The sequence below is a fragment of the Xiphias gladius genome, chromosome 22 (assembly GCF_016859285.1).
Source record: "Xiphias gladius isolate SHS-SW01 ecotype Sanya breed wild chromosome 22, ASM1685928v1, whole genome shotgun sequence".
Taxonomy (NCBI): Eukaryota; Metazoa; Chordata; class Actinopteri; order Istiophoriformes; family Xiphiidae; genus Xiphias; species Xiphias gladius.
The window spans coordinates 23425511-23445720 of NC_053421.1; the positions used below are offsets into that span (position 1 = coordinate 23425511).

At 39.8% G+C, this 20210-nt stretch overlaps 2 protein-coding genes across 5 annotated transcripts; one reads left to right on the forward strand and one right to left on the reverse strand.

The window, feature by feature from the left end:
- Positions 1 to 1191: 1191 nt before the first annotated feature.
- On the reverse strand, positions 1192 to 8709 carry psmc4 (proteasome 26S subunit, ATPase 4). Of its 3 annotated transcripts, none has more exons than XM_040118784.1 (11): positions 8588 to 8709; positions 7825 to 7923; positions 6636 to 6822; positions 5226 to 5372; positions 4790 to 4899; positions 4462 to 4555; positions 4054 to 4221; positions 3806 to 3882; positions 2678 to 2846; positions 1605 to 1660; positions 1192 to 1427 (listed from the first exon to the last, which is right to left on the reverse strand). In XM_040118784.1, exons 1-11 carry the CDS (start codon positions 8618 to 8620, stop codon positions 1314 to 1316), a joined length of 1254 nt encoding a protein of 417 aa, XP_039974718.1. In that variant the 5' UTR covers positions 8621 to 8709; the 3' UTR covers positions 1192 to 1313. The 3 variants fall into 3 exon arrangements, with proteins under 3 accessions (XP_039974718.1, XP_039974719.1, XP_039974720.1); XM_040118785.1 differs by lacking the exon at positions 8588 to 8709 and adding an exon at positions 8434 to 8545; XM_040118786.1 differs by lacking the exon at positions 8588 to 8709 and adding an exon at positions 8255 to 8387.
- Positions 8710 to 10042: 1333 nt separating this feature from the next.
- On the forward strand, positions 10043 to 15915 carry LOC120784578. 2 transcript variants are annotated; one of them, XM_040118488.1, is made up of 5 exons: positions 10043 to 10135; positions 11912 to 12271; positions 13909 to 14178; positions 14945 to 15007; positions 15406 to 15915. In XM_040118488.1, the coding sequence occupies exons 1-5, from the start codon at positions 10087 to 10089 to the stop codon at positions 15765 to 15767; spliced, it is 1104 nt and encodes a 367-aa protein (XP_039974422.1). In that variant the 5' UTR covers positions 10043 to 10086; the 3' UTR covers positions 15768 to 15915. The 2 variants fall into 2 exon arrangements, with proteins under 2 accessions (XP_039974422.1, XP_039974423.1); XM_040118489.1 differs by having other exon boundaries at positions 15306 to 15433.
- The last annotated feature ends 4295 nt before the right edge of the window (positions 15916 to 20210 follow it).

Genomic DNA, 20210 nt, shown 5'->3' on the forward strand with positions numbered 1-20210 from the left:
TTTATCTGATGTACGGCTACTGCTAAATACAGATATGAATGAGCACGCGTTTGCTGTTGTAATGTGATACCAGCAGGGATAACACTTAAGTGTATGGGTGGGAGATATGGTTCATTTTTGACAAATATGTTTCTGATTGATACTCAAGTCATTCACACTGATTTTGTCTCAGTAATCAATTCTAACGTTAAGGGAAACATTTCCCATCTCCATTGCCTCAGAATGTCGGGCAAAAGTGAAGTAAAAGTAGTGTTTATTAAGTGTGTTAGCAACATCTCTCAAAAGAACATTTTGGTAGCAGGAAACATAGCACCATTACTTAACAGTGAAAAAAAGTGTACACAAAGGACTGGCAGTGGAAGACTATAGCTGACGGAATTGCTGATTTAATAACTTTAATCCCAAATAGGTCTGGTACTAATAATTATTTTCTATATCAATGAATCTGTTGATTATATTATTACTTAATCATGTGGTCAAATGAATGTCAGTAATGTCGTGTGTGTGTGTGTGTGTGTGTGTGTGTGTATAATATATATATATATATATATATATATATATATATATATATATATATATATATATTCATTCCCCATTAAGATTAAGATATTTAGTTTAATATCATAGAAGACTGAAAATCATAAGAGACTGAGAAAATCAACCAATAATCACATGTGAGGAGCTGAAACCACTGAATTTTTGGAGGCTTTAAAAAAAAAAAAAAAAAAAATGCCTTAAACAATTTAATCAATTGGTCCAAATGGCTGCAGATTAATCTTCCATCAGTTTACTAATTAATCCACTAATAGTTACCGCTATAAACACACCATTTAGCTGATGACAAGAAAGCCTCAGCAATGCTCGTTTTATAATTAAGTATCTTCAGTTAAAAGTCATATATTTCAAGGCAAAAAAAACAAAAACAAAAAACAGGATGACAACCATTTACCTTTTTTATGGAAAAACTTTAATGGATTTTTTATAAGTAATGTCTTGTTAAGTGAATACATATAGATACAAATGTTCTACCTCAGCTACAGTCAGGGCCAGATAGTTTTAGGAACTAGAGGAGTGCCTGTACAAAAAACACTCCATCACATGGCAGTGTCTCTTCTCAAGGGTGGAGAGACAGGGCTAATCTGACATTAGGCCTTGTGCTGCAGTAAATTTAGTCCAAAAAAAAAAAAAAAATTTTTCAATGCAGGTCAGGGACTGCAAATCCACAAAAGACACACTGTAGATACAGACACACAGACGTAAATCAATAACAAACTTGTGTGTCTGGCCACCTTTTGTCTGGATGTATTTTATCTCTACTTGTAGAACTCGTGCTCCTGCTCGTCCTTTTTGATGACAGTCTTGTAAGCTTTTTCGAAGTCTTTGGCCAGGACAATATACCTGTTCTCACGCACCGCCAACATGCCAGCCTGAGACAGCCGAGGAAGAAATAATTAGAAAGAAGAAATCATGACACAAATGAATATGTATATATTTAGTTGTTCTATACACGAAATAAAACATTTTTCATTTTTCCATTACTTTTCATTTTCCACTACTCCAAGAAAAAAAAAAATAAAAAAGCATAAACAAAAGCACTAGCTCACCTCCTGGCAGATGGAGTTGATATCAGCCCCGGAGATCTTGTCCGGTCTAGCCACATCTGTGCATCAGTTAAGGATGACTGAACAACACAGCAATGCCAATACAACATCTGAGTATCCCAACTGTGTTCAGACATGCAGGCACGATGCAGAGTAAACAGTGAATCTAAGGTGTACGTTCACCTTTCAAACTTCTTCAATTTGAGCGAGTCTGCTATCGTCAGCAAGGAGCTAGTTACAGGTCTCACACTCAGAGCTGTGTGTTAAATGTGATACTGATGCAAATAAGTAAGTGACTGAAAGACAAACATCACAGATCATTAACAGTATAGAAGAACTAAGCTGGAAAACAGCAGAGAATGAGGATTCATTTTTCCATTAAAAACACGGGAATAGGATTGGTGTGTTTACGCTGCCAGCCTGTGTGAGCAACGAGTTGATGGAGTGCAAGTCTGCACATGTACAAACATACAGTACATGCTGTACACACACACACACACACACACACACACACACACATACATACATACATACATACATACATACATACATACATACATGTAAACCAGGGTCAGAAAAAGTCCTAGAGGGAGCGTGGTGCAAAACTGTCCTTAAAATGAATTTGTAAATACAGCTAGAGACCAGGACATTGTCATTAGTGCAGTATGAATACGCAAACTAACAGTTTTTGGCCAAAAGCAGCAGAAAACATTAACACAACAACACACAGTACCACAAGGAAATGCCACGCCTGTGAGACAAACTGTTTCAACATAAATTATCCCTTCAAAAATAATAATTAAAAAAATAACAATGAATAAGTGGATGATTAATTGGTCACCGGGAAGAAGAAAATCAAGCCATCTTGTATTGTAATACTGATCATGTTTAGTAGTTGAAACACAAGTTCAAACAAATTTTGATGGCACAAATGGAAGCGTTTTTAATGTATGTGAAGAAAATGTAGTATTTTGTACTGTGCACAAAATGCCCTCTAAAAGGAAAAGTTAATTTCTCACCCTGTTACACACAGACAAACACCACTTGACCATGCTGTTATTGAGCCAAAAGGATACAATCCTCAAGGTCCACCTCCTCAGAGAGGTTCATTTTACTGGTGATGGTGGAGAAAATGAGACGCTTTTGCCTGCGGTCGGGCAGGGGGAACTCAATCTTTCTGTCCAAACGACCAGGACGTAGCAGGGCCGGGTCCAGTGTGTCTGCTCTGTTTGTGGCCATGATCACCTAAGGGGGGTTGATGTGAGCATGATGGTAAATTGTGAACACATTGTAATATGGTGCATTTGGTCCCATATAAAGTGTTTGCTTCTGGCTTAATGAAGGGAGGAAGAATGAGCTGAAATTGGACCACATGCACCCATGGTATCTAGGGCAGTGGTTTTGCCAATCCTTTTGAAACATCTATCACTAACTGTTCAAGCACTGCTGTAATATACAATGTGTGTCACTGCATAGTGGGTTTTTTTTATATTAAAAAAAAAAAAAAAACAACCAACATTACATTACTTGCAAAAAGGCTGGTAAACTAAACAAAGGTATTTGTCATGATAACTTTTAATTAGAGAAAATCATATACTTTTTATTTTGAATGTCACACTTCACATTGCCATTGCTGTTTTGCAAGCAAAAACTGAATGTGTGTGTTAACTGCTCAACAAAAAATGCAGACACTGAACGGCACTTGCTTTGTTCAGTGTAACAGGGAGTGTGATGCAAAGCTACAGCTGCTCAGTGAACAAGATTTCTCTTTGAAATTTGTGAAGTGTCTGCAGAAAAAGAAAGAAGAAAAAAAAAAAACATACCAAAAAAAAAAAAAAAACTGAAATCTTTACAGAAAAAAAACACAGTTCATGGAATTAAACAAACAGCCACCCTCTTTATATACTTAAGGCTTTGTACAAGTCTGTGCAGTACTGCATGTGCAAATAGCTTGTGGGCAAAATGTCCATTAGAGGTTTTAAAAAATGACAATATAAGCTTTAGGGATGTTTTCTAAGCTGAATGACACAGGACACAGTGACAATGGGATAGTGAATGGATGGCTAATAGGAGGGGCGGGGGTTTGGTTGCTGGGATGGCTAACACAGCGCTCCATCACTGGCACTACAAGCGAGCACATACGAAGATGGTGCAGTCACAGGGGAAAAGTTAAAAGCTTCCTGAGACAGGTGGATTTGGCTCACCTTGACATTGACGTTCTGGTCAAAGCCGTCCATTTGATTTAGCAGCTCAAGTAAGATTCTCTGCACCTCCCGGTCAGCTGCAGAAGAAAAACAAGATAAGAGGGTAAATCTTTACTGCGATGTTAGTGCACATACATGGATGTAATCAGGATAAATATTGAATATAGGATAAAGAAACCATAACTAGAGGGCATTATGAGCTGGATTTGTATGCAACACGTCTACATGTGAGCCACACAGATTTGTACCTCCAGTCTGTGCATCAAAACGCTTAGTGGCAATAGCATCAATCTCATCAATGAAAATGATGGCAGGTGCATTTTCCTTTGCCAGCCGGAAGACATCACGCACCATACGAGGGCCTTCACCCAAATACTTCTGAACAAACTCAGAGCCCACCACACGGATGAAAGCAGCTGGAGATGGAAAGAATGACAAGGATACGTTTTATCACTTGGTGTTAGTAGTAGTCTTTGTTGTTGTAAGTAATGACATAATGTATATATTATAGTGTTTGAATCCATCTTGAATTGTTAACATAAAGGAGAATGGCTAATATCACACCACAAAATATACAAAATGTATAGAAAATATCAAACAGTGGTATATCGAGAGTTTAATTCCTGTGCATTAGCAAAGACATACAGGTCTCTTACCTGTAGTGTGGTGTGCCACAGCCTTGGCCAACATGGTCTTACCACAACCTGGAGGTCCGTACATAAGGACACCCCTGGGTGGGTCAATACCAATCTGAGACGGTAAGCAGACAAAGGCCGACTCACAGATTAGTCCTCTTTCAATCCACTTGCTTGTCAGTGGTAATGCAAATCGTTTGTCATTAACAAAAATCTATTAACAATCTAGCACAGGTGTACTACATTTTGACTGAGCAAATCCGTGATATTTTCCTTCACTTTTACCATGTAGCCTATAAATATTTGTCAGAGTCCACGCTGAGATGTCACATTTCTGTTGGATACTGACCTGTTTGTAAAGTTCAAAGTGCGTGAGTGGCAGCTCCACTGCTTCTCTGACTTCCTGCTTCTGGATGTCCATACCACCAATGTCAGCATACATGACATCTGGCTTTTGGTCTGGGAGCAGAAACACAGCAAAAAGGAAAGTTATACCAGCTTTGCTATTCAATTAAAGTAAACTGAATAGATAATACAATTCTGTTCAGAAAATGCCTTCTTGTGCATTTTAAATGGATAAAATCAATGGCCAATGGATGAGGAAATAAAATTAAATTTAACAATAAAAAATAAATAACATCTTTGGAGACTCTAATGGAAAAAAAATGGAGTCTAGATGTGATCATAGTCACACTTTTGCTGTGTTGAGCTTCTCAGCACTTAATCATGTCTAAAGACTGTGCAACCTGAAATCCTCTGGGAGAAAGTGGTACTAAGTGTTTCACCTGATGTCAGCATCATGATGCTGCTGTCAGCTTCAGGAGGAAGCACATCTACCAGGGCATTGCTGTGCTTGTGCAAGGCCACTGAGGCGTTGGGCTTCAGCAGCTCTCTGTCGATGGTGCTCAGAATGCGCACATAGTAGTTGGACCCTTAAAGGGGAACAACGATGAGTAAAAGTGGAAAGAACACAGGGACAGAGCTCATTTCAGATTTAAAACATGTACTTCACTCTGAATAATTAAAATTTGCACACAGTACATCTCTTCTTGGTTTTCTCAAAAGACTCTGAAAGCCAGAACATGATAAAGGATTCAAATATACAGCTTGTATGCATCATCTGCTATGTCATCCATTTTTAATTATCTTTATTTATTTATATTCACAGTGATTATTATTGTGTTTTAAAGGTATACTGTTTTGACTTTAATTTAACTCTTCAAAATGTATTGCCAGTAAGAAGTTAATTGTTCCTTGGTGTAGAAATAAATCCCCTTAATTACCAGATGTGAGAACGTGGCTGGTATTGTTTTGACCCTGTGAGTCTGTGTGTGGGTCTTTGCGTGTGTGCGTGCATGCGCGCGCACGCACACGTGCGTTTGTGTGGCATGATTGTAAAATACGCTTGTGGAGACACCTACTGCAGCAGGAACTACCAGACAAGTGGTTTTGAGTACTTTGGCAGGTGTTTAAATGTCTGTCCATCTGTGGACATACTCAGTACTCATGGGTCAGAATGTCAATATGTTGATGGGTGTCGAGACTGGTGTTATCCCATCACAAGATGGTCTCTAGTATTAAATTTTAAGTTAAGTTATGACTAATGACAAAATATCAATCAAAATATCTGTGAAAAGGACAAAACAAAACTATTTCAGTATTTATGGGTGAAAACTAGAGGGCAGATGCATGTCTTTAAATGTCGTCATACCATAAAGTAGCCAAATTAGTTGCTAAGATTTTCTGTATCTGAAATTTCCCACTGAAATGTCACATAGGTCTTATTTTGCATAAACTATGTGGTCACTCTTTATGAGTAAAGTTGCCACACACAGAAAACAAATAAATGGATGCCTGCAGCACTAGCAAATACTGAGTGCTAATAACTTTCAGATCTGCGGTGATTCAGGTCCCGTTTCCAGGTACAGCTACACTCAGTTCAGGCTTGGGTCTATGTTTTTTTTTTTTTTTTTTTTAAGTGTATGCAGTCCATCTTGGGTTTGTGTAAAATAATCACTGGTACTTTTTGGGTCAGCAATACATTTTTTGACTTGTGAAGCTCTGCAGTACTGTCAATAGGATAAACAGAGCTTAATCTCCATATTTTATTACTTATAATTAATATTGGCAGCAAATAATTATTTTTGGTCGGTATGGATCTTTTACATTTTGGCAGTTTTTTCTTTGAATGGTACCTGTAGTGGAGCCAACGATGGCTGTGTTCTGGTCAACAGCTTCCAGGAACTGGCCAATGACGAGTGGGATGCTCTGTATCCTCTTCACCTCCTCCTGGGCATGGAGGAACTCTTTCTTCAGGTTCTTCTGTTCATCTTTAATGTACTCCTCCTGCACCTCCAGGAACTCCAGCTCCTGCTGCAGCTTCTGCCAACGCACAACAAAGGGAGAGGAAGAAACAAGTGTGAGAGCCTGCTGAAGATGAATGTAGCATAAATCTGCTTGCTGGAGGTCATAGACCCAAGTTGGTGGCTTTCGTGTGGACATGGACAGATGAAGAATAACTAAAACTACAAAACATTTAAGAACAAACATTTTGAACACTTGAAAAAACAATAACAAGATGCATCTGGAATTCATTTAAATACCTTATGCATGAAAGCGATCTAAAATACATATGTTTCTAGATCTACTATCTAATTTGTAAATATTAATGGCTGCGATGGTGAATTATGAATGTACTGGCATATTTCAAAACTCTGCCTGTGAGGACCATCATGCACCTTTAGACTATGTGAAATATTCTCGGATAAAATGACATCTAGTGGACACCTTGTCATACTGAAAGCACCACATTGTCTCTGATTCATTCTATGGGGAGCCCTAAATATAACTAGGATCACAAATTTCTAAGTAAATTATACAGTTATTATTTTTGTATTACTCTTGATAAGCTATTTATATTTTATATTTTATTTAGTTTACTTTGCAAGCGAACCAAAAGTTATTTCCTGAGACAAATGTTTTTTAACAAGAAATCAATATGAACAAAAGTAGGTAGCTAAATACTGGATAAAACTTATGAAATGAACAAAAATGTACTGCTCTTCCTCTGTAATTTCAGCCTAAAAATCAGACTGAATTGACATTTTATTTCACGTAATATCATCATCACACGAATCACTGAGAAATCAAGAGATACAAAGATCTGAAAGAATACTATTGTACTATTAAGCATGAGGATAATTTGTACAAGTTTGTTTCAAGCGTTTGTTTTATTTTTGTCTTTAGTGGAATTCACTGCACACAGACTTCACACTGAATAAAACCTATTATATTCACCTTGAAGCTTAAAGTTTTGTCATATTCAAAAGATAGATATGTGGTAGGTTAGAACTTTTAACTCAAATATATGAGCAGGTATCAGACCTTGTATCTGCTGTACAGGTCCTCAAGATCTTCTGGTTCTGGTGCCAGGAAAGACAGACCTGTCTGAGGTCTGGAGCTCAGTATTGCCGGCATGTCGTCCTGTGAAGGAGACAACAACACAAAAACATGTAACACGAGCACACTAATGTAGTTAACACGATACATCTTTGACGAGGTGGCACTGCATTTCGCCTGAACAAACGGGAATGTCATGTTTATGGTAAACATTATTTTTAGCTCAGGAACAGAAGACAGCAGAAACAGAATTTTGCAGGAACACACCGATAAAAAAACATCTGTACGCTCGGTTATTACTTTGCACGTAACAGAGACAAACACTAGCTTAGCTACCCTTAGCCTGTTAACAGCTAGCTAACTTTAGCGGTTCGCAAAAGCAAAAGTTGACTACTTAAAGCAGTTTGCGACCCACCGTCGAAACATAAAAACAGCATCTACAAGATAAACATCAATGTGGTAGATAGAGTTTTCTAAAAAAAAAAACGCTTAAATCCTTTTTTCTTGAGCTGCTACAAACAACAAGCTAATGCTAGCAGCTAACTCGCATGACATAGCAACTGCACTGACTAGAGAATGAATTGGCAGGTTTACGTTTCGGCAGTGTTAACGGGCTGACAAACGGCAAAAAGACTGCGACATATACACACGGAAAGCAGCTCTCGAGAACGTATATTTACAAAAGCCGAGCACAGAAAACCCTTATATGTTTAAATGTAAAACAGGAAACAATCTCACTAATTCATACCGGGCTCTTTTCTACAGCTACGAAATCCTCCATGTTGGAATTTGCCAACCGACTAACGTTTTGACGTAATACGCTGACGAAAGGTTGTCCGGGTAATGTGGTTCATTGCGGGGTACGGGCATTTAATTGTTACAGGATACATCCAGTTTTGGGAGAAGTACTTAGATACATTACTGAAATAAAAGTACCAATACCTCATTTTCAAAATACTCCATTACAAGTAAAATTCCTTGATTCAAACCCCTACTTAAGTAAAAGTACAGAAGTATTATCGGCAATCAAAGTAAAAGTACTCGTTCTGCAGTAAAATGGTCCCTGTGACGGATATATATGTATGAATTTATTAGATTGATAAAACTGATGCAGCAACATATAAGCAGCATTTGACCGTTGCAGCTGTCCAAGGCCGAACTACTTTTAACTACTTTATTTATTAATAGGTTGTACAGTCCTGTTGTTCCCAGCCCAGGGGTCAACCGCTCTAAATGGTCACAAAATAAATCTGAGGGGTCAATGAGTGATAAACGAGTTAGAAAAGAAGAAAAAGTTCTGCTATACAGATTTATTAAATTATATATTTAAATGACAACATTTAGGATGTTTAGAGGGGAAGACAGTCTTTTGTGAAATTGCTAACAACTCAAACTGTACTCTACAGTGCTTGAGTAAATAATTAAGTACTAGTTTTTTTTCATAACTGAGAGTTTAGAAATTAGTCATACGTCTAACTTTGCTGTGATTCCGAGGAAATGTGTTAAAACCACAAACACATAAGCTTCGTAATAAGGAATGATAAAAATTAATCACATCCTGATTAAGTGCATTATCATAAGCTGTTTAAATGCAAAATGTTGTTCGATTAATGGCTGAACTTAGCCAAACCCATTTTACCCACCTTTTTAAAAGAGTTGAGTAACAAGATAAATTCCAGAAATTATAGAATGGCACAAGATGCTTGTGATATTCAGGTTTTTCTTGAGTTCTTTTTGAACCACCTCTTCACTCAGTTTTACCACAGTCACATGTTGGTGTTCAGAAAGCTTTTTGCATATATCCTGCTGCAGCGCTGGTGGTCTTCACACCTCTGCAAAGCCTGTATGATACCAACGGAATCTAATAACATACACGTCACAACAGTTTCCTTTCAGGCTTCAACAGTTGATAAGTAATAAAAATGAGGTGATTGCACCATAAATAAAAAAGTCAGAAAAAAATAAGTTTTTCTTGTTGAGCTTGAAAGTTCATTCTTGATGTTTACTGTGCAACCTATAAAATAAAATACTTGGAAGGGAAACCCTTTATGTGTCTTAGTTTTTTTTTATATTCGAAATGATTCATTGGAGTAATATCTTACAGCGTTTGAGGAAGTGGCGTAACACACGCCTGTATAGACTTCATTTCTCCATACTCTAAAGAGGTAACATTATCTTTTAATGTGTCTCTAGTCGAGAGACATGTTAAAGATCACTTTGTCTGAGTTGCATCACAACTTAATTTGGATGAAATGGGGCTTGACGACAATGATGTTTCTCTACTTTATTTTCCCAGGTAAAATTTAGAAAGATTTTTTATAATTTATATGTGTTTTTTTAAAAGGGATGCCAAGCTGTCATTATAAAATACAGGGAAATGTATATATTCTGCTATTCACTGTGTTTAATCATAAATGTTCTGTAGGATCAAAATACATTTTTGCAGGCAATTCAAATTTATTTCTGAAATACAGTCTTTAGGACTCACAGTTGACGCCGATTGCAGTTGACCTGATTTTATTCAGACCAGTTTGACTTTCTTTAGAGGTTGTGTGTCACTTTGCTATGTTATTGACACGGGTGTGTGTACGTACATTCTGTGGTGTATTTTTCAGATATGTAACAAAGCAAAAAAAAGGTTGAGGTTAGATGAACTGTCTTTAACTAACAGCTGTTGTCTGATTTTAGGTTGCTAAACTTCTTTTACTTCTACAGGTGTTTCATGATAAATCCAAGGAGAGAGAATCCTCAATCTTAACTTTATATTAGTGGATCAAGACACGTCTTTGAATCAAATCACATTTCAAATGTACATCCCTGTACATCATGTTTTTATATCTGGAAAATTACTTTTTTCCCCTCTTAATGGCACTAGTGGGGGATTCAAGAAGATCTTGTGTTACAATTGTTATTCTGTAATGAAGTCTGAAACTGTTCAGACTTCATGAAAACCTATCTGGATATGACAAAAATCTGAATTGTTCCTTTTTTCTTTTTTTTTTTGTTTTGTTTTTGTAGCATCTGGTTGGTAGCGCACTACCTATTGTTTGGCCATCATGAAAAAATGTATTAAATTTGCATTTTTGCCTTAAAATCAAAACATTCAAAATCTAAATTTTGTCTCAAAATTTGTCATTGTCACTTCTGTTGGATAAGAGACAGAGTAGAGGCAGACTAGAAACAAGGGAGAAAGAAGGGTTTGACGTGAGACAGAGGTCCCCACCACGGATTTATATGAGTACATGGCGTTGTCATGGTATGTGCCTTAACCATTCAGGAATGTTTTGGGAAGTTGCAGCCTCAACATGTGAAAGCTGAAATCAAATTTGACGTCTTCTTTAAGCATTAAAGATTGTTTATTAGGTAGGTTGAGTCCAAAAGAGAGACTGTTTGGTAAGGTTTGGTAGCATGGAGTTTGACCTCACAAGTGCCTCAGCCTTATTGCGGCATCTCAGCTCCACCTGAGCTGAGCATCTCTTCATGCATCTCCTCACCAAAGTTTGGATTTTTATGTTTCGGGTCCAGTCACTGTGCAGATGGCAGAAACAGCAAACGCCAGGCTACAAAACATTCCCTCATAAATCTGGGGCTCAAGCCACAGATGTTTTATCCATATTTTTCTACAAATGTTTTTTGTAAAAACTGGAATACTTGCTGTTTATCCTAATGACATACAATCTGTGAATTTAAAGTGCAGTGCTCAAGTGTTCAACAGAAAGGAACATGTTTTATTTAATTTTTCTGAAATATATAGAATTTAGGTGGCACTGCAACTATCACATGCTCATAAATTCAAAATTGTTTGCTCAAAAAATAAGTTGTTCAAACACCCCCGTAAAAACCAGAAACTCAAGCGTGCAGACATTGTGCTTAGTGCCTTTACCCTGTCAAATGCCAACTGCAGCTGTATTTACAATCATCAGAACACGGTTCTAATAGAGCACCACAGTCGAGGTGGTTAAGCATATCTGTGAAAGATACGGCAAATTTTACATCTGACAGGAAATTATTACAGTTGCCCTACATCCTGTCATTGTTTTGTTCTTGTTTTATTTTCATGGCTCTTTCTCAGGTACTCGCTCCCTGGTCACAGTTCACCAGCCCCCCGTGCTCACCGCTGCTCTGGGTAATGATGTTATCTTGCCGTGCCAGCTCGAGGTTTCCAATGACGAGAAGATGCTGACTCCACCAGTTCTGTATTGGGTGCACTTAACACAGGACAAGGAAAATCCCAGACTGTGGACCCCCTCTGAGAAATATGATCAACGCGTAGAACTTCTGGAAAAAAACCCAAACTCTTCAAACAAGTCCGTACTCCTCAAAAATGTCCAGTGGGCAGATAATGGGAAGTACCTTTGCAAGCTCTCCATCACCACGGAGAGGCATAAAAGTTTTAGGAGGAAAGGAAATGAAACTTTATTGATGGTTTATGGTAAATACAAAGCTTTACTTTTTCTTTTATGCAATATATTGCTGGGGGGGTGGGGCACAAATATCCGGACAGGGTAGAGAAAAAATAATGAGGAACCAGTCTTCCCATCAACAATTTCATCTGAGGCCCCTCTACGGTTGGGCTTGGGTTAAAAGCAGAACTGGGATGAAGTTCCGATTTGTCCAGAGGATTGAGAGAAGCTGAGGGGAAGAAATCAGGTTCAGGGCTACGATTTAGCATCCCCCTTAAGAAGAACTAGGCCTTTAAGCCAGGATAACGGCACAGCCATCTGCAGCAGGTGATATATGCAACATAAATGCAGTGATTTCCTCCTTGTCACAGTTGTCATAGAACTTTCCAAGAGGTGTTGACAGGCACAAACAAAAGATCTCCCTCTGGCATTTGTTGATGAGGGCATTTATTTTGATATTTTCAACATGTAACTTCAATTTAATGGTTCATTATAAAGGAGAATTACAATATTCATGCTCCTGTAGCATCCCTCAAGTCCTTTTTAGCCACCCAGAGAGAGGACTCTAAATATGGTTATGTCAGTCTGTCGGTCCACCACTTTTGTCCACGCTGACATATCTCCAGAAACATAGCTGTGGACCTTTATCATGTTAATTTCTCACCCGGTGGTTAGAGCTGTGGTTAAGCATTGTCGAAGCTCAGTTCTCATGTTCAGGATTAAAGATGATTATATTTATGGTTTTGGCAAGAGTTAAGTTTAAAGTTAGGACTTGATTTTAGGTTTGAGCACAGAAGTAAGAAAAGGTTTGTTTGGGTAGTTGAGTCTTCATTGTCCACTCTAGATATTTACATGCATTTAAGTCCCCGGGTTATTGTTGACTTTCTGCAGTAACATGTTTTATGATTTAAATGAGACACCTGGTTTCCTTAATCAGGATGAGGGACTAAGAGAAACCAGGTTAACAGAGGTGCACTTCTGTTGGAGAGACCAGATTTTTTTTGGCCATGGGTAAACCTAACCAGAGGTCTAACAGGGTTTTTGCACGTGTGCAGGACAAAGATTTCAGACCGTGGAAATAAGAAAGAAAAGATCATTACTTATATTACTGAGTAAAATAATACCTAGCCCTAGAAAGTCTTAAACTGAAGAACAAAAGCTGAACTGTTGGTTGTTTGAGAAGTTGAGACAGATTTGCACAAAGGAAAAAAGAAAAAATGTTCCACAGAGCCTGCTTTCTAATCACATCAGAAGTTCAAATGCCCCAATCAGAAAATAATCTTTTATTATATCACTGTAACAGTTAAACAGCCTTAATTCTAAACTGTAGTAGGCAAAGAGAGGAAATCTGCATGCTGACAACTTGCATGTAAAGTATTAAAAAGGTCAGTGCAGTAAAGCTTAACGGTTTCTCCAATTTCTTGCCTGAAGCGGATTTCTCCAAATATCCAATTTTCCGGTGTGCACAGAAACAGAGTGTGTAAACACTTAATTATGGCCTTCATGGTAGGTGTGGCAGATTAGGTGATGCGGACCGCCGGGCAGTGACTGAAGGACGTAAGTTTGGAGGTTAGGAAAGAGTTTCAACCTGCAACAGGATTGTGTTCATGAGTGTGCTTTCACGTGCTGTGCACTTACCCGTGTATCTGTCTGCATCTCATTTTAGACACCATGACCTTTAACCTCACCAATCACAATGACTCTGTGCTCCGGTGTGAAGTAAACGTGACCCAGGAGCCTGGACTTGTTTTGTCCATTTTTCACGATGGATGCAAAGGGCAAACTGTTGACGCTGCGCCAGGAGATGACGTTGCAGCTCTGCACTATGTGACGCTTTCTGCGACTATTTCTCTGAGGGGTGGTGGAAAATATGAGTGTCAGCTGCACTTGGATGAAGATTTGATAACCAAGAGCAGCTTCCAGTACTCGCCGCCTGGTAATAATCTCCCTTCTGATCTGATCTAGCTTTTATGCTTGCACATTACTCACTGGCTGCTCTGCGCTGAGTGTTAACCACTCCTCGGAATTTGATCATTTAAATAAAAAGGTTCATCTGGTAATAAGTAGCAACAAGAGGTAGTAATAAGAAAAAAGAGCTGGACTATATAACTGATGCTCTTTCCTTTGACCGTGACATGTTGACTATTACTGTACACATTATCTTTTGTACTAAAAACTCTATAACTTTGGAGGATCTCCACGTGATTTGATTAACTCAGACTGCTGAAGCTTCACGGTAGCTTCAATTAAACTTTGCAATATATTTTTGCACGGGGCGAGCACTGCAGATCTTGCCTCCCATCGCTTACATCAGAAGCATATTGGGAAGGGATCTTTTAATGGCCAGGATAAACGGGAGGAATGGTTGCCGAAAGCAAGCTCTTTTCTGGTGTTCATCCGTCTCGTAATCTTCCACATTAGCTCTGAGATCCTGGCCGTAGTTCCACGCTTCATTTCGGTTATCATCTCCCAGCAAAACACCCTGGCTGGACATTCCCACGTGTGAGAAAAAGCCTGCCTCCACATTTTATTGGCCTAAGGACTTCTAACTAAAAACTTTAAAGATTAAAATATCAGAGGATATTATTTTAAAGCTGCACTGGGCATTTTCAAGTTCAAAATGCTTCAGTACCCAGATATCGTGCAATATGTCACACTAAAAGACATTAAAGACTCATTTGATCTAAATGTTTTCATCTCAGTGGCTGGAGAAGCTGGAGATGCTGGAAAAAAGGTTTTGACAGCACATCCAAAAATCATCTGTGGTGAGTCTGCCTTAAAGAGCAGCAAGCGCTCGCTTTCTGCTGCTTCTGTTGTTTAGTTAAAATGTTTTCATATTGTGGTTGTAAAAGATCAGCAAGACATGTGTAGACCTAGTGGCATCTAGCCATGCAAATAGTGGGTGTTGTTTGAAATTTCAGGGTCATTTTTATTTTCTTTGTAAATTGAGTGAACTTTCACCTTAGTTTCAATTTTCATTTACAGGAGAAGGGATAACAGTAAATCCAATACTGCTTTCAGGATTTTTTAGGATTCATTTAGGATTGTGTTTCTCCGGGCTAGGCTCGATGGTGTTTCCAGAGCCGTGGGCCCTGTATCTGGCTCTCCTTCTGGTTCCCATCACCATCCTGCTAGGCCTGGTAACTGCCCTGCTGGTGTGCAGATGCTGAGTTTGTCAATATCTGGCTGAAACGGAGGCGCTTAGCGATGGAGATCCTGGCGGAGCAGCACAGAAAGAAGACCGATCCTTCCATCTATGAGATCAAAGTTCACAAACAGGGGCCCTCAGCTTCAGTCAATCCAAGTCAGAAGAGAAGCACACACATAACTGTTCAATCTGTCAAATATTTACCTCTTACCTCAGGGGCGGCACCCTTTAGAGCTCAAATACATCATACTGGTTCAACAAAGCTGTCCCATTTCAGAAGTGTGACTTTCTTTTTTCCCACAATCAGAGGACACAATCAGCCCTCAGGATCCCAAAATTCAATCAGTTGTTTCATGGTGCATTCGGGCAGTCATTGATTCACAAGTTTCCATGCCAGGTCCCTGGTTCCCTGGTAGGATGTGGGTTGCATATTTAAACACAGGATCCAACAATTTAGCATCGAAAGATGGATGGATGATGAATGACTTTTTTAATATATATTATTAATGCTTCGATAATCGTGGCATTTGAAATTATTGGCACCCCTGAATTTTAAGTACAGAATTTAGAATATCTTTCATATAGTGAAATAAAAATACAGACAGAAAATGTAGGCTTGACGCAATTATTGGCACTGTTTTGATGAATTTAAATCAGTTCCTCAATCAAAATTTAAAAAATTTTGACCTGAATTAACCAGGGCTGATTGTTTCCAGTTTCTTTTTCGCAATGGAGAAGACAAGAGAGCTGTTTGAGAGCATCAGAAATGCTATTATCAAAAAACATCACATTTCCAAAGGCTACAAGGCAATCACCAAAGATCCTGAACTCCCTATTTCAACAGATCATAATCTTATCAAGAAGTTTCACAGTCATAAAACTGTTGAGACGTTTCCAGGAAGTGGTGGTAAGATGAACTTCAATGAGAGAAGTCCACAAAGGTTGATGCGGATCGTGAAAAATACACCACGCAAGACATCTAAAGAGCTTCTGGCTGAGCTGGAGCATCGGGAGCGGTGGTTTCAGCCTGTACCATAAACCACACACGAAACCAACTAGGGCACCATGGGCGAAGGATACGGAAGACGCCACTATTTAAAGAAAGGTATGGATAAGCCACAGTCTTTCTGGGTTAATGTTCTATGGACAGCGAAACCAAAGTAGAGCTCTTTGGGAATGCAGCGCATTAGTTTGGTTATAGGTGACAAATGAAGCCCATAAGGAAAAGAACACCCTACCTACAGTAAAACATGGTGGAGGTTCAATCATGCCGTGGGGCTGCTTTGCTGCCTGGGGCACTGGAGGGACTGAATGTACCAAAGGAATGATGAAATCTGAAGACTACCGAGGCTTTTTAGAGCGAAATGTGTTACCCAGTGTCAGAAAACTAGGTCTGAGGTGAAGGTCTTGGGTCTTTCAGCAGGTCAACGACCCAAAGCAAATATCCAAGCAGCACAACACAAGAATGGTTGAAAAGGAAAAGATGGACTATTTTAAACTGGCCAGCAATGAGTCCTGCCCTAAATCTCACTGAAAACCTTAGAGAGCTGAAATCTGAAATTGCAAAAAGGACCCCTGCAAACTTAAAAGAGCTCGAACGCATAGCAATGGAAGAGTGGCAGAAACTACCAGCAGTCAGGTGCAAGAAGCTTCTAAATGGTTACAAGAAACATTTAGAGGCTGCCAAAGGTTCTGCAACTAAATATTAGGGAAGGGAGTCGATAACCGTGTCTGAGGTACAGTTTGTGTTTGAATTATTTCACTAATATGCAAGTTGTTTTTATTTTTATTTTATTTTGTTCAGTATACGTGGATGTTTTTATTGTTTTTATTTTTTAATATTTTGATTATACAAAATTGGTGAATTTGTATTTATTTCTGAAGATATTCTAAATTCTGTACTTAAAATTCAGGGGTGCCAATAGTTTCAACCAGGACTGTACAGTCGTCATGTTGATACTGGTCTTTGCGTTTTGTGTCTTTAAATATCCAGCAGGAAAATAAAAGAGAACCTCGATCCAGGGGTTCCTCTTTCGTCAGAAAGACCTGTACCGGATTCTGTGTTTTCTATATTTGTTTCTTTTTTCTGGCATCATTTCCTTCACAGTCCCTTCTGTTACTTTCTATCAAAATAAGGAAAAGCATTATTGATACTTTATCTCCCTCTAATGGTGAGTGAGGTCAGTTGCACAAAAGGTAGCCACTGAGCGTGGCCTTTTTTCTGCCCCCTTTACTCAATTGTTTGTCATTTATGTGATAACTGGGAGTACAACCACAGAGCACTTGCTGTTGTAAGCATAAACCTAAACAAGAGGTAATCAAATTACTGAACAGATTTAAAAGCAAAAAGCAAAAACTAGTGCTGAATCTCTATCTCTTAAAAATAAAATTCATCATCTACGAATGCATCAAACCTGCCTTTTTGTATTAGAAGCACAAGATAGGTTTATAATTGTGAATGATGAAACAAGTTTCATCCTAAATGTGTCTTACTGGATGAGAGATATTCATTCATCCTCACTGGTGTTTTGCTGCTGTGACTGAATTTAATCCAGAAATTAAAAAAAGAAAAAAGAAACAAGGGATGTTGGTGGAATTAGGGACAGGAAGGTCACCCACATGCACACGGGCGAGGACAGGGATGCAATTATCAGGGCGAGGACAGGGATGCAATCAGCACAGTAATCCCCACTGCTGGCATAATGAAATGGCCAAAACGAGGGATAAGCACACGCACACACGCAAACACACACATAAACACACACTCAAATGTGTGAATTTGACACTAGCCAAAATGGCAGGGATACACTGTATCTGAAAATGATCAATCCCTTAAATAAATGAATAAATAAACACAGAACAAAAAAAACCTACTGTTTTCAAGAGGCAATGAGATTTTCACTATTCAGGAGTGGGTCAAGAAACAGGGCGACCAGACCGGGGAACAGCTGTAAAGAAGGTGGGCACAAATTGCATCAAGAGTCAAGATTATAGCCCTGATTTTTGGCAATAATAAACTGTACATTAATGATAGTTCTACTGTTTATTTAGTGTAATAAAAGAATGACAGGCAACTTTAAACATTATAATATGAAACGAGACCAATAAAATGCTGCCAATTTGAAATGTGAAAGAACCTGCATTCGTGGACGGGTGGAGAGAGAACGGGCCCCTGGATACCGACACTTAAAAGACCCGGCCAACCCCACAGGAGCCAGACATCCAGACACACAGAGCCACAAAACGACCACGGGCGATGCGCCTGCGTCGACGGCGCCACAAACCGCAGCTCCCCAAAACTGGTCGGAGGGTCGAGTGAGCGCCTCCCCAGAGCAGCTTCAGCACAAGCTGACCACTCTCACCCCCCGCGGAGGCAGGATTTGCTGCAGGGCTGTTGGATCAGACCGGGTGGTGTTAGCCGAGCGCCACCCAACGGGCACTGTTGTGTCGGCGCCCCCAACACACCGGGCAGGAAGACGAGTGGAGAAGCGGACGGATTTGCTGTCGGCACAGGACGTCGCTTTCCTCGGTACTGGAGGGTTTTGGTGGCGGTAACTCTGACAACAAAGACGTGGCTCAAGAAACTGATGCTGCGGACTGATTTATTTTATTATTTAAACAAAACAAAACAAATTTCTTCCAAATGATGACTCAGACACTGGGGGGGGGTGTATGGCAGAGCTCAGGGGCCATGACCTCGACGACAGCAGCGATTTGCGATTATCGTGCTGTTGACTAATGTGTATTTATGCGAGCTATAAACACGACGCTGAATTCATGTAATATTCCTGGAATATTCTGTATTTTTATGTAATGTTTCGCGCACTTTCCAGCTTAAGACCTGACTGTTCTGTTTGCCGGCACGTGGGGGTTTCTGGAAGGGATGAAAACATCGCATTAAATCAGTGTTGCCATAACAACGGCTCTATACCTCTCCCTCCTCCTCCTCCTCTTCTTTCTCCATCATCCCTCTGCTGCAATGCATCACACCCTCCCCCCTCCCCCTCCCCCTCCTCCTCCTACTCCTCCTCCTCCTGCGCGCACCTCCCTCCACCAGCCTTCACCCATCCCAAAGACTGATTAGCGCGGCGTCCTTCCAGTGACTCACCATGTAATCTCTGGAAGTTGCTGATTATGTGGGGTTTTCTTTTTTTCGGTGTGCGTGCGTGCGTGTGTGTCCCCAACTCGCTTTCCTTCATTTCGGACGCCCCGGTCAGCGTCTCCAGGAGGAATATGCGGGTCTTTGACAGACATTTTCCTCCGCGTGTCTCCTCCTGAACCCCAGAAGAGGAAGGAGATTTTTATTTATTTTTCATTTTTATTCATTTTTTTTTTTTTCTGCGTCCTGCTCTGATCCTAAAATCTCACCGGTGGTCACCCGGTGTGACAGCAGGGGGTGGGGGGGGTGGGGGGGCTTCCAGCATCGGACTGCGTGATGGACCGCGGGGCGAGAGCCCCCCACCTATGACCCATCAGGAGGACGAAGCGTTTCGAGGATATCCGCGGGGAAGAAAGCGCGTCGTTTTGCGATCAGAGGAGGTGACAGGTAAAAGGACGCAGAGCAGCTGCGCTCGGCGCCGCTGCGTTTGTGGGATTTAGGGAAAAAAAAGAGGACAGGACGGGACTTTATGCATTTTTAGCAAAACTCGCCGGATCGAGACTAGTCGTTAGTTGATTGTAGTTTCTTTTATGATCGCCCGGGTTCGAACATAGTCGAACCCTATTCTTAATTCAGACACACCGCTGGAATGCCCAGAAGAACAGCGCACTTCCTTTAGCCTTCAAAGACGCACCGAAGACCCCCCCCCCCACACACACAC